The sequence below is a fragment of the Amphiura filiformis genome, chromosome 9, assembly GCF_039555335.1.
Source record: "Amphiura filiformis chromosome 9, Afil_fr2py, whole genome shotgun sequence".
NCBI lineage: Eukaryota > Metazoa > Echinodermata > Ophiuroidea > Amphilepidida > Amphiuridae > Amphiura > Amphiura filiformis.
In genome coordinates this window covers 13,921,333-13,945,236 of record NC_092636.1, presented here as the reverse complement: position 1 = coordinate 13,945,236, position 23,904 = coordinate 13,921,333, and the positions used below count along the sequence as shown (strand labels likewise).

General features: G+C 36.3%; 2 protein-coding genes across 2 annotated transcripts in view; one reads left to right on the top strand and one right to left on the bottom strand.

The window, feature by feature from the left end:
• LOC140160660 (putative Ras-related protein Rab-33) overlaps nucleotides 1-10,186 on the bottom strand; it is a 59,885-nt gene extending 49,699 nt beyond the window's left edge. Inside the window, exon 1 of the mRNA XM_072183933.1 lies at nucleotides 9,768-10,186. Coding sequence (XP_072040034.1) covers nucleotides 9,768-10,034 — 267 coding nt within the window. The 5' untranslated portion in view covers nucleotides 10,035-10,186. The remainder of the gene's footprint in view (nucleotides 1-9,767) is intronic.
• A 277-nt stretch (nucleotides 10,187-10,463) lies between these two features.
• LOC140160659 (malate synthase-like) overlaps nucleotides 10,464-23,904 on the top strand; it is a 29,634-nt gene continuing 16,193 nt past the window's right edge. The window contains exons 1-8 of the mRNA XM_072183932.1: nucleotides 10,464-10,559; nucleotides 13,318-13,445; nucleotides 14,780-14,998; nucleotides 17,865-18,032; nucleotides 19,609-19,779; nucleotides 20,634-20,790; nucleotides 21,515-21,710; nucleotides 23,283-23,361. Coding sequence (XP_072040033.1) covers nucleotides 13,320-13,445; nucleotides 14,780-14,998; nucleotides 17,865-18,032; nucleotides 19,609-19,779; nucleotides 20,634-20,790; nucleotides 21,515-21,710; nucleotides 23,283-23,361 — 1,116 coding nt within the window. The 5' untranslated portion in view covers nucleotides 10,464-10,559; nucleotides 13,318-13,319. The remainder of the gene's footprint in view (nucleotides 10,560-13,317; nucleotides 13,446-14,779; nucleotides 14,999-17,864; nucleotides 18,033-19,608; nucleotides 19,780-20,633; nucleotides 20,791-21,514; nucleotides 21,711-23,282; nucleotides 23,362-23,904) is intronic.

Below are 23,904 nucleotides of genomic sequence, written 5' to 3'. Positions count from 1 at the left end.
AAATTGGATTTGGACTCTATTTAGCACCTAAAAGACTCATGGCCTTACAGCTAAACAATTGTACTAATTGTTTTTAATCCCTTATGATTGGTTTAGTCTAGAAAATACAAACTTTTCCATACAAAACTACCCGTTGTCATATTAAACACTGTAGTAAGTAATGCAGATGTCTTCAAAATCTAAAAGTTACTGTAAAATTTTAATTACTTATCCTATCATAGTCAAAGTATAGATTTTCTGAAGGGAAATTTGACGAGGAATCTAAATATGGACATATTTTTTCTGTATGGGTTAGGGGGAAATGTTTATGTTCAAAATATGTTGAATTGTAAAAAAAATCTAACATACTTTGGGACACCCTATATTCCGAGATTACCAAACAGCTGTGATTTTGGTTTCTCTCAAAGTCAGTTGGCTCTCCATATCCTCTAACCAAATGAATGTTGTTTACTTCCAGTTTATTACTTTAAGTTGGTAATAAGCAATGCATTGAGTGACCCATTTTTTATCAAAATCGTTTTTATTCCACCCTGTATAACTTGCAGGTCGCCCTGTATAATGAGTTAAAATGTAAATATTTGAATTGCTTATGCCTTCAGCTTTCCAAAAATGTATACTTTTGCTAGTTTAGGGTTGATGATTGTTGAGATAATCTAATTAGAAACCCGGTTGGTGTAAAAATTCATAATATTTGTCATGTAACGCTAAGGGTGGCGAGTTCAGGACACACGGCCCTATACGAACATATTTCTGAAATATGTCTCTCTGATTGGTTGATTGTTAAGAGGATTACGGTATCCTCAAAGCCTCATGCTGTAATTCTCTAATCGATATCTATTATAGGACCGATCTTTTGAAATCCATACAACCGTGTCAAATGAAATAGTCTCGGATCATCATAGTTTGTGGACCGATACGTCAGATTTCGGAATTGTATTAAAAATAGGCACAAATCACATTGAACAGGTTGAATGGTGGCAAAAGTAGATAAAATAACTATGGGTCGAATTTACATTAATCAGTGTCCTGGGCCAGGATAACATTTAGGACTCCTTCGCATTCTAAAACAATACTTTGAACCGGAACTTTGAACACCAAAATGTCCTTGCTTTCATTTTCTCATTTAATTTGTTTTAATTGTAATTAATTTCTTTATCCACTGGCTCTGTGGTAAATCCGGTATTGCCAAATATTTATCGTCCATTACCCGTGTTAATCTATTGATTTATTAAAATGCACCATCTATTAAATTCCTGTAATACAACATAGGCCTAGTGTATTTGATAACAAATTTGTTTTTATTTTTGATTGGAATTTGGGTGCCATTACACGATTTCATATTATATAAAATATGTTTGGGCATGGCGGAATTATTATATGATTAAAAATAGACATACTCTTAGGCCCCCTTTTTTAATGTTTGTACATTATTAATATTAATATTTATGTACAAAATGCAAACGAATGTATATATATTTTATTGTTTTGTAAACATTAAATTTGATGTTTACTCATAATTATGTCTGGAAAGTCAGGGAAAAACTAAGGAGTATCGGTATTTAGTTTCCTGGGAAAGTGGATCAGATGAGCAGTGATTAAAACATTCACCCTAAATCTTTATTTGATTTTTATTTTTTATGAATTTATTAGGCCTACTGGTAAAGTGCAGAAAAAAAACCTCCAAACGCACTCTAGGATTTTTCATCAGCAGCAGTAGAAATTTATCTTGCATAGATTTTCTGGTGTCCTCGCTTGGATTTAGCAAACAATGAACCGTCAGGGTTATAGCGCGTTATTTAATCTGATTCAACTAGTCGTGGCACGTATATTTATTGCACGTGCAATAATTTTTGACGTCACGAAAAGTATTGTACATACAATATTGTACGTACAATATGGAGTCTGAAGCTAGCCTTATGTTCATAATAAAATGCTAATCGGCATTAAAATTACAAGATTAATTAGCCAGCAAATACAAAACGTTTTAATTACAGAAAACGTTTAAATGTCGGGTTAAAGGTTATATAACATTTTAATAACATTCAACCAACATTTGTGAAAACTTGATGCAAAACATCCTAACATAAATTGAAAAAATGCTTTGCAAAATTGTTTGTGAAAAAATGATTTTCAATAACATATTTTGACAACATGCTGTTATAGTACCGTATGTAAACGTTTTTAAAATAAACATTTTGGATTTTTGTTTGACAAAACCAAGTGAATATTTTACGCAAGTAATATTTCGTCCTCACTTTCCGGGCAAACAAGTTTGAGTGGTTTCCGGTGTTACTTCTATTCTCTTTTTAAATGTGTTTTTATGACCTACATGTGGACACATTGTGTATAACCCCGGACCGACATTTAAATTTATTAAAACATTTTGACCAAAACCAAAAACCAAAACATTTTGACCAAAACCAAACCAAATTTATAACACACAACATTAAAAAAAAGTGTTTGTTGCCATGTACCATTAACATGTTTATTATCTGCACCAATAAAACGTTATATAATGCCTACATTACAAAAAAATAGCCAATACTCTTTGCGATTTTGAGTATGACTCTTTACAACAAGTACCAGTAGCCAAATTGACATACTTTGTGTCATTGAAACAAGTTATATCAAACTTGAGAGCAAATCATCACTTCCTAAGCCCAAACAGCTAGAGCTGTGTATTGAGTCCTGGTGAATTGTTGTACATTGTACAATAGTAATAGTATGTATATATACTGATTACTGAGGGACAATTTTTGCCAAAAGAGCTGCTACATGTACATGTATACATTCCCACCAGGACTCAAATGTGTCTCCATACGGAACGACAGAATCCAGAATCATGTATTCATGTCAAGTAGGGCCTACACGTAAAAGTTAATTCCAGAATTCAGCTTATCCTACAATACCGATACTATATATTTTTATGTGCTACATGTACATGTTTTCCTGAAGTACTTCCTAAGGAAATTCAATTCAAGTTGGTATCAATTGGCAAGTATTCAATCTGTATTAGGCCAAAAAAAAAAAGTGTTTGTTTGCCCAGACACGACCGACCCAAAAATAAAAAAAACATCATACATTTTTTTTTTTTTTTTTTTTTTTACAATGATATAAAAATAAAGAAAATGATGTTTTTCCCCATAAAAATGCCAAATGACACTTGAAAGTTAATATTCCTGGCAATCACAGCATTCATTTTTCCCATTTAGCCCTCCCCAACCATGCCAACAATATTTTACCATGTACAGGTATGGTCTGGGATTTTGTACTCTAGCCCGATTTTGTTACCAAAGAGGTTAAACTTTATATGGTAAGGTTGAAATACATTCATAGATCAAAGCAGCCAATCAGAAAAGCGGTTAGAAAAGTATGTGGAGTACATTGGTTGTATATAATGTGCAATCCGCGTACAACGCGCAGTGCTTTCAGACGCTTTTTGGGCGTGTTGATGCATTTTTATTTGGTCCTATTTTCCAAAATTTTTAGTGATAGTTTTGTTATAAAAACATCAAAAATCACATTGTTTTTTTCTTCTTGTGTAGGAAATACTATTCAATAGGTTAATGAACGCGTTTTTAATACTTGTTGCTCGAGAAATTAGACTAAATAATGCACTTGCGCTACGCATCAACATCAGCGCGCATGCAGTATTTTTGTCTAATTTCTCTCCCAACAAGTAATACACGTTCATTAACCTATAATTAAAGTTTGACACAAGTACAAAATGTAAGGCTGAATGTCGTATATTTGCTCTTACACCACTTGCTGGAACACATGTACACATCTAAAAAAAAAAAAAAAAAAAAAAAGGAAATCGACCTACCGACCCACTCCTTTCTACCCCATGTCTGGGCAAACAAACACTTTTTTTTTTTTTTGGCCTTATTGCTCTTATTGTATTTGCTCTGTTTGTTCAATTAATTTGGATCACTTTGTCATTCCTCTGGATGTTTAATGTTTGGTTGCTGTTTGATAGACCACTATACAAAGTCAATAGTTGAATAAAGGTGGAGTCAGACATTACACACAGATCTGTGGATTTACTTGTTTACACACTAACTACATTATGTGAATTAACTTGTCATTATGTAGAGTAGAGTTCATGGCTGCAGTGAAAATGTCAGGTTCACACTAAAAATCACCAAGTTTTTCTTGCTTGCTTTTTTTTAAACAGAATATTTGCAACATTGTGACTCAGTTTTTGGGCGCCACCAAAATTCCCATACATTTTGTACACCCTCTCATCCCAACAAAAGGCCATTTTGACAAATTTTAAGTTGAATAAACTTCAGTAACACTGGTAAACAGATTATATTATTTATGGCTTTAAATTAAATTTCAGGTCAGACATTATGCAACCATGTATTTCATAATGCTACATACATACCATACCATGTGAGTGATGTGACCTAGCATAAACTCAAATGCTATTGCTATTAAAGTAGATTAATGCATATATGTACCATTTTATCAATTTGCATGGGTTATATGCTTGATTGGTTACATTCAACACTACAAATTGTACAATACTATTATAGTTTCACAAGGACAAATCTAGGCAAAGATTTGCTGCTGCAAGATCAGTCAAATCTTGGCAGCAGCAAAAAGCTGCTTAACCCTAACCCAAATAGGTCTCACTAAAGCTCACTATTAAAACCAATATGTGTGCATGCATTCCATGGGACTTGATGACGCAATCAGCCATATCATATAGTCATATATACCCAGGGAATCGTTGGCCGGGCCAACGTCACCTGTGTGGCTACATGCTGGGGATCTTCTGCGTGGCATGCGAGGGGTCCCAGGCTCGAGGGCCGGGGGGGCCAAGTGACTTTTCTCCTCATCTTCTCTCCTCTTTCGTTTCTTCTTTCCTTTCCGATACCTAAAAAACCATGGGTAGGGTTATGGTTAATATGCATATTTTTCCTAGACTTATGCCTCCTTAACCCTAACCCAACTAGGTCTCACTAAAGCTCACTATTAAAACCACTCTACGTGCATGCATTCCACGTGACTTGATGACGCAATCAGCCCAAGTCATATATACCCAGGGAATCGTTGGCCGGGCCAACATCACCTGTGTGGCTCCATGCTGGGGATCTTCTGCGTGGCATGCTAGGGGTCCCAGGCTCGAATCCCGGGGGTGCCAAGTGACTTTTCTCCTCATCTTCTCTCCTTTTTTGTTTCTTCTTTCCCTTCCGATAGCAGAAAAACCACGGGTAGGGTTAGGGTTAAGGAAAGGTCATATACCGTTACAATAAATAATAATAAAGTGTCTGCAACAGCCATCAATTTAGTTGTATACGGGGAGGTACTACTCACATCTAATATACTGTAACCACCCGGGTATTTAAGCCCACCTTCGGCTATAAGCCCACCCCCTAATTTTCAAAACATTCTGGGAACAAGGGTGCACTCAGGCATAAGCCTGGTATTAAATTTTGGCCAAGTTCTTAAATCAATTCAATGCTTTGCTCTCATATTTAAGAACAAAAAAATATCAGTTGATAATTAACATTCCACACTTACAATTTTAAGAAATTGACATAGTTGATCAAAATTACTGGTACATTGGGCATACAAATGGGGATGATTGTTCTTATTTTTAAATTCAAGTACTAGCCCTTCTCCGGTTATAAGCCCACCCCCATTTTTGAAGTGAAATCTGCCATCGGGGGCTTATACCTGAGTGGGTAGGGTAATATATTTTACAATATGTAAAGAATGAAATGCTGGAAGTTTACATTTTCTGCAAAGTGTTTCTTCCCTGTTTACAATGTAGGCTGTCACTCACTCCCTCACTCCCTTTGTAAATTGTATTTTAGAAATCTGATGAGGGACACAACTCACAAGCAAATTCAAGTTCTTCAACTTGTTCTAGAATTAAAAGTGCAACTTTTTAATAAGTTTGCAGGATTCCTGACTTAAATATGAACATTTTGGGGTAGGCCCCTACAAATGAATTCTCATCGAAGGCAAGCCCAAGGCTCGAACCCACACAGATCGGCCGATGGCTCGACAACATGATCTCTCGACCCCTTCAAACATCAATAAACAAGACAATTAATGCTCCATACAAAGAGCTGGTCTTGAATTCCTGCTCGTTTTGAAGTAGATTGTGTTACGGTACCAAACCAATACAATGGAGATACAAAAGATAATTCCGCATTGTACAGGGAATTAATAGCGTGGTGGTTTGTCCAATACGAGGGTCGAGGTACCATCTTTTTTTCACAGTGAATTCGAACACAATATTCATACAATTTACCATTCATTTATACATTGTACAGGCTTCCATTTTTTCAGAGAGTGTCAAAGCTGACCTACATGTATCGTTGGCAAAATGATGTCACACCAAGCCTTAATTAAAATAAGCGGGCGCGGGGAGCAAATTTGCTCTCGTAAAGCCATCAATTGCTCCTGGTCCTTGTAAAATTCACATGAACCAGGAGCAATTTTAAAAACAAATTGCTCCTGGTTCCAGTTTTGCACTTATGCAGTAGTGCTGGTATTGTATGCAGAAAAGGATTACTATTTGAAAATTGCTCCTATTTCTTCAGAAATTGCTCCTGGTTCTTGTAAAATCACAGTGAACCAGGAGCAATGTTCAAAAACAAATTGCTCCTGGTTCCAGTCTGCTTATTTCAAGGCTTGTGTCACACAGCGAGCTGAAAAAATTGATACTCCCAAGTGATACATTGTTATTGTACATCTCTTGTCATCTTACTATAATTTGCCTAATGTTGTATGCGTGTATGTATGTGTGTGTGTTAAAGGCTCTGTCAGTTTTGATCCGAGCCTCGCCAAATTCGCACAGGGGATGCAGAAAAATACGGGGAATGTCGTAAGCTACCTTCGGTCAAAATCGGAGCTCAAGGTCAAAGGTCAAATTTTAAACTTGGTCCGATTGGGCTGTAATTCATACAGGAGATCAAGGAAAATACGGGAGTGTCCTAAGCTACCTTCGGTCGAAATCGGAGGTCGAAGGTCAAAGGTCAAATTTTAAACTTGGTCCGATTGGGCTGTAATTTATACGGGAGATCAAGGAAAATACGGGAGTGACCTAAGCTACCTTCGCTCAAATCGAGGTCGAAGGTCAAAGGTCAAATTTAAACTTGGTCCGATTGGGCTGTAATTCATACGGGAGATCAAGGAAAATATGGGGAGTGTCCTACCCTACCTTGGTCAAATCGGAGGTCAAAGGTCAAATTTTAAACTTGGTCCGATTGGGCTGTAATTCATATGGGAGATCAAGGAAAATATGGGGAGTGTCCTACACTACATGTACCTTCGGTCGAAATCGGAGGTCGAAGGTCAAAGGTCAATTTTTAAACTTGGTCCGATTGGGCTGTAATTTATACGAGAGATCAAGGAAAATATGGGGAGTGTCCTAAGCTACTTTCGATTCGAACGCGGGATCACATTGGTTGCGATCGGTAAAGGATTGGGCTCAAAATCCGCGAAAATGTGCATTTTCAAAAGTCAGTGACCATGGTATAAACAATTGCACTTGCTGCCTGTGTTCTATAAATAGCTCTGATGCATTCTGATTCATGTACTTGAACTTGGTAAAATCTATATTAAGCCAATGTCTTCCACTGTGGGTTTTGAAGGGTAAAAGGCTCCGTAGCATACTGCCATACGGGTATACCTCTTCTTACTATAATTTGCCTTATGTTGCGTGTATGTATGTATGTATGTGTGTAAAAGGCTCCGTCAGTTTTGATCCCAGCCTCGCCAAATTCGCACGGGGATGCAGAAAAATACGGGAGTGTCGTAAGCTACCTTCGGTCGAAATCGGAGGTCGAAGGTCAAAGGTCAAATTTAAACTTGGTCCGATTGGGCTGTAATTCATACAGGAGATCAAGAAAAATACGGGAGTGTCGTAAGCTACCTTCGGTCGAAATCGGAGGTCGAAGGTCAAAGGTCAAATTTTAAACTTGGTCCGATTGGGCTGTAATTCATACAGGAGATCAAGAAAAATACGGGGAATGTCGTAAGCTACCTTCGGTCGAAATCGGAGGTCGAAGGTCAAAGGTCAAATTTTAAACTTGGTCCGATTGGGCTGTAATTCATACAGGAGATCAAGGAAAATACGGGGAGTGTCGTAAGCTACCTTCGGTCGAAATCGGAGGTCGGAGGTCAAAGGTCAAATGTCAAATTTTAAACTTGGTCCGATTGGGCTGTAATTCATACGGGAGATCAAGGAAAATACGGGGAGTGACGTAAGCTACCTTCGGTCGAAATCGGAGGTGGAAGGTCAAAGGTCAAATTTTAAACTTGGTCCAATTGGGCTGTAATTCTTACGGAGATCAAGGAAAATACGGGAGTGTCCTAAGCTACCTTCGGTCGAAATCGGAGGTCGAAGGTCAAAGGTCAAATTTTAAACTTGGTCCGATTGGGCTGTAATTCATCACGGGAGATCAAGGAAAATACGGGTAGTGACCTAAGCTACCTTCGGTCGAAATCGGAGGTCGAAGGTCAAAGGTCAATTTTTAAACTTGGTCCGATTGGGCTGTAATTTATACGAGAGATCAAGGAAAATATGGGGAGTGTCCTAAGCTACTTTCGATTCGAATGCGGGGATCACATTTGGTTGCGATCGGTAAAGATTGGGCTCAAAATTCGCAAAAATGTGCATTTTCAAAAGTCAGTGACCATGGTATAAACAATTGCACTTGCTGCCTGTGTTCTATAAATAGCTCTGATGCATTCTGATTCATGTACTTGAACTTGGTAAAATCTATATTAACCCAATGTCTTCCACTGTGGGTTTTGAAGGGTAAAAGGCTCTGTAGCATACGGCCATACGGGTATACCTCTAGTGCGACATAATCAGCACTAATATGCGGCGCATCTTTTCATGGTATAGCAGCAAGCTATAAATCCCTTTGTCAGACCTACTCTTGAAAAAAAATCACCTCCGCATTGTGCAAATTTAATTTTAGGGGGCTACTTTTAGGATTGGGGGGGGGGCTTAAATACGGCATTATTCCCAATTATTGTGAGACCCAAGCTTCAAAATAGTTACCTTTCAGGGGCTACGTTAGATGCGCTTCTATTGTCCAATCTGCCATCAAGATTTTGAATGAAATAGTTCAGACCTGGAACATCATCATGCATGTCATGTCAGTTTATATTTTGTTCTGGCTGGGACCAGTTCCAATAATCGAAACTCCCGGCTCCGACCGGGAATTCCAACAGGTGCTGTGTACATGTATGTGTTTGTATGTGTTTAATGTGCATTCACATACACACTTAGCCGTCGGTTCGAAGAAATCGTTGCTCCAAAAATGATTGCAAATTACACATTTGTAATCATTTTTCACCACAAAATATGATATGAAAACACAGGTGAGCAATGACATGTATGAATATATGGAGAGGTGAAACAGGTTATTAATTATTGTCAATATTAATATTTTGCGACATTTATAATGAAAATAATTAACACTCCAGCCACCCTATGGCACCTTCTACAACTTGAGAACAAGTCCTCAAACGTTCGAAATTTGTAGTTACTACAACTGGGCTGGGACTGATTATTATTCGCATGTTCGGAACTAATTATCAACATCAATGGATGTCCGAAAAGTAAAAATGTAATTTTTTGGGGGTAATATTTTTAATATTTCATAAATTAAAACATATTATCAAATTACTGACAAGTCACACAAGTTTTCTCTCTCAAAAAAAAAAAAGTAACACTAACAATAACAAGGCAAGTCTTGAACTTTGAAGTGCCATTACTACTAGTTACCCACCTTAATTGTTTCATCTTCAACTGTCACATCCTTCTCGCGGAAATCTACCCCAATGGTAGCTTCTGTCTTCTCCGGAAACTTCCCTCCACAAAACCTGTAGGTAATGCACGTCTTGCCAACATTAGAATCGCCTATCACGATGATCTTAAATATCCGTCGCTGTTTTTCTATCTGCTCAAAACTCTCTTCATCCAATCCATCAATTGTTGCATCTCCGTTTTCTGGGCCGTGGCCATTCTCCGTATTTTCTGTCGAGGAGTTACTCATTGTTTCTGCAAATGACAGCTACTTCCAGATAACAGAAGAGCGGCAGAAATGTAGAATCCTTAGAAATCTGATGAAATTCACCAATAGATTTAAAGATTTTTAGGAAAAACAGTAAATGACAGTGCAAAATATGTCAACAAATCCGCTCCTAATCATGAGCCTGGATTTAATGAAAATGATCTAAAAACACTCTCGTGTTTACATATGATTCCCCCAATTTAGATTGCTTTTCTGAATAAAAGAGCTTACTCATTAAAAACTGAATGTTACGATTTATATCTTATGGGTAAATACTAACAATATAGTAGATATTTAAATGCTTAACTTGCCTAAATACTCAAAAATTATTTATATTTACCACTTTAGGGAAATGTACCATCGCTCCATGCTAATTGGGGAAATTCGCTAATTGGGGTCAAATGAGGTCATGTTGTGTTTATCATCTCAGCATGTCAGCTGTGCATGGGTTGATGGAGCTGTGTTTTCAGAAAAAGTGACTTTGACCTTCATCCGTTTTTTGTTTCGGTAAGGAAAATGTGCTCATAAATAAATAGCTCATCACGCGACAAGGAAATATTGCACTCCATGACAATCACATTGTGAAACTTGAAGTTGAAAGTCATGACATGTCGAAAATGACAAAAAGCTTTGTCATGTCAATAAATGTCATTGAATCAGTAAGCTTAAAAATAACTTAAAGCTATATAGTTTATAGCCCCGGTTATAGCTCTAGTTAAAAGTTTTAAATTAAGAAGGCTTAGACCAGCACTCCGCAAATAGCGGCGCGCGCACCACTTGTGGCGCGCCGTGGCTTCCCAAGTGGCGCGCAGCGCTGTTTAGATTTTTTTTTAAATATTAATTTGAATAAAATAAAATGAAAATAATATCAAATCCCTTGATCAAACTTCATCCAGCAGGAATATCTGCAATATTCTACATTTCAACATTAACCCTAACCCAACTAGGACTCACTATTAAAAGCTCACTATTAAAACCACTCTGCGTGCATGCATTCCACGGGACTTGATTACGCAATCAGACGAAGTCATATATATGTGACCATCCTCCACCAGGGTTGCCAAAACTTTTCAGCCCAAGTCGCGGGTATTAGCCGTGAAATGTCGCCCAAATAGCCAAAAAATCGCCCAAAATTTTAAAGTCGATTTCTAGGGGGGTTCTACACCCCCGTTTTATTTTGAAATTTTTGGAAAATGCTGAAATAAATTCTAAAAAAACAACAAAAACTGAAAAAATTGAAAAATAAATAAATTTAAAAAAAAGCTGAAGAAAAATTTAAAGTCGATTTGAGGGGGTTCTACACTCCCCCTTTATTTTGGAAGTTTTGGGAAAGCTGAAATAAATTATAAAAAACTAACAAAAATGAAAAAAGTTTTTAAAAAGAAAAATTAAAAGAGCGGGGGTTCTACACCCTTTCTTTCTATTTTTTTAATGCTGAAATAAATTATAAAAACTAACAAAAACTGATTTTTTTTTGTTATAGGCTTAAGCCTACTGTAAGGAAAATTTATTTGTGAATTTTTTTGGAAATAATTATTGAAATTAATTACAAAAAACTAACAAAATTGAAAAAAAAATGTTTAAACTGCAAATTGAAATAATGAAAAATTAACAAACATTTTCAAAAATTTAAGAAAAAAATAAACTGCAAGGAAAATAAAATGTTGACTTTTGACGGGTACTGCACTATATTTTTAATTTTGGGAAAATGCTGAAACAAATTATAAACAAACGAACAAAAATTATTTTAAAAAATACCAGGAAAAGCGAACACATTTATTAATAGACATGCCATTGATTGCAATATAGGGGGTAAGCCTACAAAATTTCCCTTCAGCTGAGTGATAACAACGTGTGCATGTACTATTTTAATCAAATTCAAAACGGCTGGTAGGCCTACTTTTGATCATCATGCCGTTTCAAAAGAAAATGTGCGGTATCGGTACTAGGTGTTTACACATTTTTATTTCAAAAGAACCGCCAACGGGAAAAAAAACCCTCATGTTGAAGTAGAAACTTCAAACTTGGCACCCCGCTGACACTAAGAAGCAACTTAAGTCGTCTTAAACCACTTGTGAGAATTTAGATGGGAATATTCTAAGGATAATCCTCCAGCTCAAGTGGTCTTTAGCAACAACATGTGATGCGATTAACCAGCCCCCTCCCTGTGCGTGCCATTGTTTATATGGGAAGCACACTGACCACAGAGTGTTTTGTAACTAGTTGCTTATTGAATTACTTGTTTGGTGCTTTTGTTAAATGACCATTGAAAGAATTGTCAATCATGATCAAAAATAAGTTTTGAAGTCGGCTTTGTCACAAATCGCCCAACATTTAATACATTTCAGCGGGTGAGATTTTCAAAGTAGCCCAAATGTCGCGAAATCATGGAGCACTTTCTTTGTCGGGACGGAAGTTGAAAATCGCCCAATTGGGCGCCCAAATCGCGGGTTTGGCAACCCCGTCCTCCACAACTGAGCCCGGATGTCGCAAGTGCCACTATTGAGATATGCTCCATTGAACTTAACAATAAACAATAGGAAACAAAGGATTTATTGACTGTTTTATTGATTTTTCACTACTTAAATGTCAAGTAGCGTACTATAGACATGATATACATCATTTTAAAGCTAAACACATGAACATGCAGGCATGACATAGTTCTGGTTTTATTTACGCGATCGGTCGGCCAGTGTGAAAGATCTTTGTATAGAATAGTCTAAGGCCGTATAAAATTAATATTTTGGTTCTCGTCCAGAGGATTTTCATGAATTGATGAGGGAGGGAGGTGTTTGGTTTTTTTGTTTTTTTTTCAGTGTAAAATCAGCATTGTCTGTAGTTTTCGGTCTTTTCCAACAGTGCTCGAGGTATAAACCCCCTAGAGTACCACAAAAAGACATGGAAGTGGTCCTTGTTCTCTAATAAACTTATTTATGTATGAAAAATTCATAAATCATTCCAAAGTCTAAAATAATTGAAAAATCTAAAAAAAGAAAAAAAAATCTGACAAATCCCAGAAATTAGAGGAGGGAGGGGCTAGGGGACGAGAATCTAAACATTAATTTTATACGGCCTAAAGTGAAAAAAGGGTCATCGGATAGACAAATTTTCCCTTCAAATTTACAAATAAAAATGGGTACCCCCAGGCTGTGGATACTTGAAAAATTTATAGTATTTATTCCAACGGTGGGCAAACCTAAAGTCCCGCCTAAAGTAGTACAACTTCAAACTATAAATAAAGCTAAATTGTGATTGTGTTCCACAGAGATGACTAGCGTGCCTAATGTGGAGTTACTTGGTGCTCCACCTCAAGAGGAATCGGCACTCCTCACACCAGCTGCTGTCCAGTTTGTGTCAGAGTTAGTTACAACATTTGAATCCCGGGTGGATCAGGTGAGTAATGTGAGGTCATCAATTATAACGCCACGGTGAGGAGGGCTGCAGCACAGGGGCACTCATAGTCATCCGGGCTGCCAGGATCTTGGCTTTCAGAATGTTCTATTGATCAATCAAAGTATTTTAGGGAGTGGTCGGAGCAAGTGGTCAGATAGTTAAAAGCAAGGATTAAATGTGCTTTTTTTTCTTAAAAAGAGTATATGTGACCATCCACCACAACTGAGCCCGGATGTCGCCAGTGCCACTATTGAGATATGCTCCATTGAACTTAACAGTAAACAATAGGAAACAAAGGATTTATTGACTGTTTTATTGATTTTTCACTACTTAAATGTCAAGTACTATAGACATGATTTACATCATTTTAAAGCTAATTTCAAGCAGAATATTTTTGTTGAATATCTCAAAAATGATGATTGGCGACTTCAGTTGTGCTGGATGGTCACATATAGTCATTTTGGTGATAAGGCCCTAAAACAGGAGGGGGAGGGTCATTTGGTATGACGCTGATCCAAAACAGGGGCCTATTGACTGGTACATGTATGCCGCAGAAAGCGGAATCTTGGTCAAGTTACCCCGGAAGTTACCACGACAAGAATTGCTTTATTAGTTATTAGTTTGCCATTGCTGGATTATGATTGGTCACCAAGCAAATCAAGAATTATCATCAGTATTTTAATTATCATCAGTATTTTGAAGTAGAACAGACAAATTTTATGACATGAACATAATTATAGTTTATGACCTTGACCCCAAGTCCCCCATCCTGTGAAGTTTGATGCTAGTATTCTATTCACTTTGGATAAGAACCAATAATGTGGAATAACCAGGAATGGAAGGCCTCATAAACAGCACTTTCATTTATAGGATAAAGGACATATTCAATTTCAATCTTTTGGTTTGTTCCCAAATGTATTGGTGATTGAGTAGCCAATAGCCATGCCTGCCCCCCCCATTTGCAAAAAGTATAAAAGGGCTGAATAGTTATAGCTATATGGAGAAACTTATTTATGCTTTCAAAGATTCTAAAATAAAGTTAAGCTCATTTATTGTTCATTGTTTTACTAATTTTTGTCTGATATAATAAATACCATACCATATAGCATACTAAATTATATAACTTATACACTTTGATATATCATAAATATACAGTCATGATGTTGAATGTGTTGTGGATATATACGAGATTTTGTGGATATACGTAGATTTTGCATGAATAATCATAATAAGCACCTGTGTCATAATAAAGCAATAATATAAATCCATAGGTTAAAGCAAGATTTTTGATATAGAAATAAATCACATTTTCTTGATGGCATTACCCATTACAGATATTCTTGGACAGAAAACTTCGGAAAGCTAAGTTGGACCAATCAGGTAGCCTTCCTGACTTCTCATCAGACACCAAGCATATCAGGGATGATGGGGATTGGCAGGTTTCTCCAGTACCTCGTAGACTAGCCAATAGGCATGTTGATTTAGGAGATGTGTCACCAGCTAATACACAGCATTTTGTTGCAGCCTTGAACTCTTCTGCTCAGGGTATCCAGGTACTAAATCATACATAAGTGAAACATTAAAGGAAATGACCGGCAATCACAACATTATGTCTTATATGTTAGAAAAATAATTATCAAGCACGAATCACATGGTTTTATTTAAAACAAAGTCATATTAACTATAAAAACGAATAAAAACAGCTATCTCTCAACACGCGATATTCAAAATTCCCGCGCCGAAATTGTCTAGAGCAATGACGTTCTGATAATTCAATGCCGCCGGACGACATTTGAGCACAAATAACCATGACGTCACTGCTCTAGAAAATTTCGCACGGGAATTTTGAATATCGCGTGTTGAGAGATTGCTGTTTTATTCGCTTTTATGGTTAATATGAGTTTGTTTTAAATAAAACTATGTGCTTCGTGCTTGATAATTATATTTCTAACATATAAGACATAATGTTGTGATTGCCGGACACTTCCTTTAAGAAAACTTTCATTAGAACAAAACCAAATATTTTTACTCACTATTGACGGTTCACCTCTCCTGATCGATAGGCATCATCAGAATGATGATGGATGATCCTTACTTCCGGGTGGATGTATCCCGACTGTAGAGGACCATACATGTGACTTAGGTAGTGGGCCCCCTCGTCTCTGTTCATGATGCTGGTTCCTCTTCTCCTGATCCATATAGATTCTTTGACATGTCTTGCATTACAATTACACTTCTTGCCAAGAACTTTAGCATTGTCCCAATTGATGACATGGTTTTGTTGTACTGCGAGGATAGGCGAAACCGTCAACAGTGAGTAAAAATATTTGGTTTTGTTCTAATGAAAGTTTTCTTACTGTATATCTACAAACCTGATGCATCTATTCAGTGAATAAAGTGAAACATTATTACCAATTCTGCTTTCCCTAGTTTAACTAAACTCAACTATATATACATGTTTATAAAAGTGACATTTAGATGGGTTATAAAAGGAGCATAAAATGTTTCTAAACCTCAAAAAATACTATTAAACGTTCCACAAATGTTTGGAGTAACCTTTATTTTTGTTCAGTTATTATTATCAATTGACGGGCTTACTGACTCCACACTACGCATTAGAAAGAGATCAATAAATTATACTTAAATCCTTTACCTAGTTCTGACAATGGCCGAGGTCGAATGCCCTTAAGGGGGTACTACACCCATTGATTTTTTTTTTTGCATTTTTTTTGCATTTTGTGAAGAAATTAAAAAAAATTGGACAAAGTGGTATGCAAAATGAAGGGGCAATCTTCTCGTTTTATTGGTGGTATCGGTATCAATGTAGCTTACATGCTTTTACAGATAGAAGCCAAAAGGAGGTACATCACTGATGATTTAAATTCACTTCATTTAGGAAAGCTTACTATCAACGGATTTCGTTAAAATTTTGGATATGTGTTGCTAACACATTAGGGAAATAAAGTTGATATGTAAAATGGGAATAAGTGGTTCCTGATTTCTTTTATGACTTCATGAACTTGGTGCTCCACAACTATCAAAAAGGAACTGGTTAAAATGCTTCTATTTTCAATGTTGAGCTATATTTTGTATTTTTAACTTGCGACATTATTGCACTGAAACTTAATTAAGCCATAGGTAACAGGTTACAACAACCATACTACAGCAATGATGAAAAAATTGTATTTCTTGTCACCTATACAACCATATTGGGTAGTTTTCCGTAAGCTTAAGTTTTGTGATTTTGGTAACTATTTTATATTTATTTGTGAAATCCGTCTCAACTAGGCATTCTAAATTGTACTCACCATTTACATCCCAAGGTATATTAGTATATCCACCATGCACTTCTCGATATATATCCAGTTAAAGACAGAATATCAAAATTATGCCTCATATGATATCACAGACTCTCACATGTGTATTCAAAATTGATGCTTAAATTTGACCTGAACCAATTGACCTATAACCTGACATACGGTGACCTAATAGCCTTTTCTTCTCCTAACAACTAATGACTATGCATCCATTGTATACGTGTTTATCTAATTTATTCAGTGTTATATCATGGTAGGTATTTTGCATGCACCACTATAGATTTTCTATAGAGAGTATAACAAAGGATTTAATGTATTCTATTCATGTACCCTACTTGAACATTTTCAAAAAGAATAAATTATGGTTTGTTATGAAACACAGATCTGAGTTACTAGGTTACAGTAAACAAAAAAATATATAGGGCTAAAATGACTTACTAAAATTGGTGAAATTCACTTTATATGTAGATATATTTTATAAGTTCAGGACATGAGGTGATAAACATATATATGTACTTAATAAATTTGCAAGAAAAAAAAGAAGAGGGGTACTGATGAAAATCGGGGTATTATATCGCCTTAAACCTTTTCCCAATGTTCCAATGTATTATTCGCTGGTGAAGTGATGTAATTATCGGATTAACTACCATAGCAATAGGGTAAAACAATTTTTGAATATATCACGCAGGTTGCACTCATCACCTGTGCATGTCTGCTATCATAGATTGAATACAATACCGTTCTTTTCAAATATACTAATCCTACAGGTGCGAGTGATCGGCATGATATGGTTCAATGCAGAGGTTCCGCGTGAACGTACTAGTGAAGTGCAGTATATTCAAAAATTGTTTTACCCTATTGCTATGGTAGTTAATCCGATTATTACATCACTTCGCCACCTAATGGAATATAGTATACAAAATGTTTTTTGTCAGGTATATTTCACACCTGCCTAATTTGTGAAACTGGATGCTGATTGTACAATCTTATGAATATATATTGCTTTGCAACATTTTCCAATATGTCAGTGCTCAAATCGGATACAATAGATGAATAGACACTGCAAAGTTTATTTACTCATGTTATTTTTCTGTTATTACAGGTTGATTTAGATGACGGACATTGCCCCTCATGGCCCAATCAGCTCAAGGGATTACATAATGTGTACAAAGCCATACATGGTACTTTGGAAGGAGTTCCACCAATAGCATCAGCTCCTGTGATTATGTTCAGACCAAGAGCATGGAATATGATTGAGCAGAATATGCTGGTAGGTTGGAGTCATTTCAGCTCTGAGAAGTAAGGTGAAGTCATTGACGCTTTCACAAGTTATCATCAGTTTAATTATGGAATGTAAATTATTTTGTGTATTTGAAGAGGTTATTTCCAAACCGTGTTAAGTCCACAACCACATGTTTCTCATTTACTTGTGTGATACAATCACAATTACTTTGACAAGTTTGACATTAGCAACAATGAGTTGTACCATCAACAAGCCATTATTTACCACAACAATGCTGCATAACAATATGCAGACTATTGTTCTCATTTGGGACACAAAGACCTCACACAGTATTGTTACTGTGCATCCATCGACTGTTTGCATTGTAATGGTGCAGCCAACTGAAATCATAATACCTATAGCATCACAACACATTGCAATATCACACAGGTAAATCAGAAACATGCGTCTGTGGACTTAACACGGTTTGGAAATAAGTTCTTCATTATTTTGTAGACAGGAGAATGTGGAATCCACCATGTTTGGCTGTCTGTTAGTGACATTGGGATCACATCACACTTGGATTGTGGAAAGTAAATTATTTTGTGTAATTGTCAAAGAGGTTAGAAAGGAGAATGTGGATTCCATCCACCATGTTTGTTTGCCCGGTAGTTACGCTGTCAAAATACATTATGTCGACATCATGTAGACAACAAAGATTCTGATGTTGAAATAAATTTGGAGATGTGACAAAAAAAAGTGTGGTTTATAACTAGGAAATTATACAAAAAAAAAACCCTCAGGCTGCAGTGCTACACAGTATTTGAAAATTTACTGCTAAATGTTGTTTGAACGAGTAGGATAGTATTGCTTGCATGGAATACATGTAGATAATGTATGCAAAGTATAACACAAGGTATTCAAATTATGACAAATTTGTGAGTATTAGACTTCGATCACATAGAAGTATACTGTATACAGTATTCGCTATACGGTATACGCTCATTCGATCAGGCTGAGTTCACATAGGAGTATACTATGTGAACTCAGCCTGATCGAATGAGCGATATCATATAGCCATATAATACCATACACCGTATACAGTATACTTCTACATGATCGCAGCCTTATGAACCAGTTAGAAGGACTCCAGCCCATGAATTGATCATGTCAACATTGGAATATGTAATTATTCCAACCTCTAAATCATGAGAAAATCATAGCTACAAGAGCACTACTGTCTGGACTCTTTAGAGTAAACTTTGGAAGTAGCTGGAAATTCTTCTGGACAAAGAACTTGCTGATAATTGACTTGTTGTACCAATAGGAAGCTCATGGTGCCGATCCTGGTTACAACGACTTATTGTGGTATGTGCAGGGTGTGTGCACTTATGTGATTTTGAATGGAGATCTGGTGCAGGCTGAACATAACAAAGACACTTGTTGAATATAGCCCTGTGTTTTAGATTTTAGATTTGGGCTGGGAGTCAAACTACCATCAACTGTGCAGTCTGTGACATAAGTTAGTTGGTTATAACTGAATTTTTCAAAATTTCCGACTTTGGAATGAATGGATCAGATCAGGTCGCATACCTAATTTTTGTTGTGTCATTTCACTTTACAGGTGAATGGAAGACAAATACCAGGTCCATTGTTTGATTTTGGTTTATTCATGTTTCATAATGCCAAGATCTTACTGGAGCAGGAGAGTGGACCATTCTTCTATTTACCTAAACTTGAAGGTTATAAAGAGGCAAGGCTATGGAACCAGATATTTGATTGGGCAGAAGAAAAGGTATGTAAATTATCACGATGCACCATTTTGAAAAAAATGTTCTCCTCATTTGAGAAGTAATTAGACGTATGTTATGGTGGTAGAACCAACGGTCCTAATCTAATGACGTTTTTGTCATCATATTCTTTGGCACCTGATGATCATTTTCATAGCCACAGGAGATTTTAGAAGTGGGAGCATTGGCTCACAAAATATAGATCCTATAAAATATCTGTGCAAACAGAATTAAACCCAAATTTTGTTGCACTACATGTAGACATAAGTATAGAAGTAAATGTGTACAAAGTAGTGTGAATTCTGTTCATTTTTTCCCTCTAAGGCATAGGTGTGTGCCTACAAACTCCTTGTGGTATATCCTGGTTGTTATACAAGTACAGCCACTATTAAGTCGAAGCATCCTTCCTGTAAAATCAATTGCACAATTACTCTAATCAGTGTATTTTTGCTGGTCAACTATAAAAAAGCACTGGAAAGATAGCCACTGAAGGTGTTTTCTACTGTGATAAAATATTAGAGAAATATGAAACTGTTGACCTGATTTGCAAAATCTCTAACATGATCTCTGGTCATGCATTTTGCATTCACTGGCACACACATTGTTGCAGAACCTTCAAGATGCTAGTTTCTTTTGACGTAAATGGCTCTTCCCACTTGCATCATCATACTTTTTTTGATTATAAATGCCAGAGAAAGGTGGGAAAAGAAAAAATATGCCAGAGGTTTATCTCATCTGTACATGAGATCTTTTATAATCTGTTAGCAATCATCTATCCCATGCATATATACCATCTTATTTTACTCCCAATAAAAATGTGCTAAAGGCCTCTGTTTTATGACATATATTTACCATACAGCTTGGGCTTCCATTAGGATCAGTGAGAGCCGTTGTGCTGATAGAGAATATATTGGCTTCATTTGAGATGCATGAGATCTTGTATGAGTTAAGGCAGCATTCAGCAGGATTGAACTGTGGTGTCTGGGATTACTCAGCTTCATTTATTATCAACTTTGGTAAGTTACTCACAAAACCATAAATTTCCTGAAATTGACGTAACTGGTTTCAGCTCGCTTGAAGATGCCATCTTTATCCGGTTTAGTGATCTCTCTAGACCTTGCTACAGGTGTGGTTAAACCAGATTGATCCTATTAGACCACGCTCCAGGTAGTTTAAGGGTGGTCTTAATCCTGGAATTGTGGAAAATTTCGGGCGTCATAACTGCTAAATTGTTTGTCTAAAGTATATAACAGTATACATATTTAGAATGGCAAAGACTTGATAAATTCATCTGTGAGATCAAATTTGGGACAAAATTCTTATTTTTGGAGAAAATAAAAAAAGAAACTGTTGTTTTGGTCCATATTTTTTCGGTCAACATAACAAAAAAATTCTTGGGCCAAAATTTTATTAATTTTTAAAAACTAGATAAAAATATAAAGGAACAGTTTTTATTTTTTTGAATTTTGACCAACTTTGAGAAATTTGCACCAAAAATGGACAAAAATGCTTAATTAAAAAAAAAATCATAAATAAGCCTGATTTTCACCAAAATTTCAAATATTTTGTGTGTAGTTGGTCAAAATAGAAAAAGAATCCCTGGGTATAAGCCCACCCCATTTTTGAGTGGAATCATCCCCATTTATGTTGTTGTAGGCTTATATACCCACGTCGCCATGGTAGTTCAAAATCAGCGAAACACAAATGGTCACAGCTGTCTTTGTTTGTTGCATGTTGCAGGACATAGAACTGATTTTATACTGCCTGATAGAAGTAAATATGTCAATATGGAGAGACATTTCCTGAAGAGTTACATGGATCTGACCATCAAAACGTGTCACAGTCGTGGTTGCCATGCAACGGGGGGAATGAGCGCCATCTTGCTGCCAACAGTTGACAGTACACAGAGGAATGCAATCATAGAGAAGACTTGCAGGTAATAAGGTTATAGTAAAATTATGATATGTGATGAGTTTTAAAGACTAGGCAGATTTGGCACTTGAGTTGCTTAAAAAGTCATCGGCATTCTGCTAATTTTGACCATGACAGAGTGTGAAGCATCTTTAATTTGCATGGAGTTAATATTTTTTATATTACAAGTTCTAATTCGATAAATATTTGCAAATTGATAAAATTTCAACCATCTTGCATTCACTGTACTGAAAGGTACTGTAAAAGTTAAAACTTTTCATTAACATTTAAAAAAATTGCACTTTTGGGGTTCAACACAGCTCAAAAAACCTTCAAAATTGTGGACAAAGTATGAAAAATTACACTCGGAAAAATTACCACTTTTACAGTATTGTCACACAATCAATCAATCTATCAATCTTTATTTTCATCAATCTCATACAAACATTATAACATTATTATATACAAGTATTGTGAATTAACAAGATTTGATGAAGGTAGGTACATCACAAAGCCGAGGCCTGATAACGATGTAACTCCTTTTAACTAACAAATAATTATAATTTAATCAAATCAACGAATATACACATAAACATAAAAAATAAAATAAAAAACACATTTACAAAGAACCCATCTTAATTTACCATAATACAATTTTAAGCATACAAATATTTTAGCAGTAGTATAGTATCAACTTCAAGTAGTATAGTGAATAACATAGAGTCAGCACAATATGAATTATAAGAACCCATCTTAATTTACCATAATACAATTTTAAGCAAACAAATATTTTAGCAGTAGTATAGTGTCAAGTAGTATAATTAATAATATAGACAGTACAATATGAATTATGAGAGGCAGTATTTGTTATCTTTTAGATACCTTAACATACTATTTTTGAATTCATTTACCAGTTTAGCTTCTTTAATTTTACTTGGCAAACTATACACAAGAAGTAGTGAATTTCTGGATTTCGTAAAATCAAATTTCTGCACAAATTGGGCATATACCCTTCCACCCCTAACATCAACCCAACAGCACTCCACATTAACCTCTTACCTAAACCTTATCATTGTTGGACTGAGCTGCATCAAACTGTTGAATGCATTGTGTGAATTTGAGTTTACTAACATGTTGCAAGAGGGTTGTATTGTAACACCCAAGTACTTCCTCCAATTACTTCCCATAGGGCACAATGGTGCCGTGATGCACGCTTTATCTCAGTCATGATAGTGAGGTTGTGGGTTTGAATCTCTGTGGTGATTGCCATCACGTTCTTCACCTAGGCAAAACCATTTGTTTATGTATTGTCTCTCCACCCAGGTACTCAGTAGCCTGTGCTGGGAAGGTATATGTGGCTAACCTACTATCTACTGCAGATAGTAAAATTCCAAATTTTCAAATACCACCTCTAACCTATGTTCTCTCCTGGGATTCCTTTGCAACCTCCTTGATTGTGTTGTCATTTTGATGGGAAGGGGGGGGGGGCAAGGGGAGAAAGGCAAACCCAAGATGGGAGAAGTAAATCCTCCCATGCCCCTCTAATGCCTTGTATTCTCCCCTTATATCAAGAAATGTCATGATTTGCTGCTTACAGATCCAAGAAGACTGAAATAGAGGCTGGTGTGGATGGCTTCCTAGTGTATGATATTGGTCTTATAGAACCTATGCATAAGGTAAGTGATAGAGGCTGATGTGGATATTCTTAGTAAATCAAGCCATGAACTTTCCCCACCTAGACCTTTACCAGCTTAGGGTGCATATAGGCCTATTGATTTAGCTAATCAGATCTTGTTAGTGTTACATTGTCAAAGTTATCATAGTAGATATCAATAAGTTCTGTTTAGGCAAAATAAAAGACTCAGTACACCGGTCGATCTTACCGTTCCGATGTTGATTAAGATACTTCTTGCATCGATCCGAGATGCGGAAAAACCAATAGTCATTTTGTCCCACATAAATGAATAAATAACAAAAACCCCGATCCCCGGTGGACTCACCCAAAAGGTGACGTCACACCATATGATCGTCCTTATCCTCCTTGGTCTCCGACTGACACAGACGTGCCTATCGATTGTTCATAGCACTGTGTATCAATTTCTCGACCAAAGGCGAGATATACGGTTGTAGTTTCACACCTTAGGTAAAACCAAACCGGTATTGTTCGGCTGAGGATAGTTTTTGACGGCATTTTCTGGCGAAAAAGTGACAAAAACGAT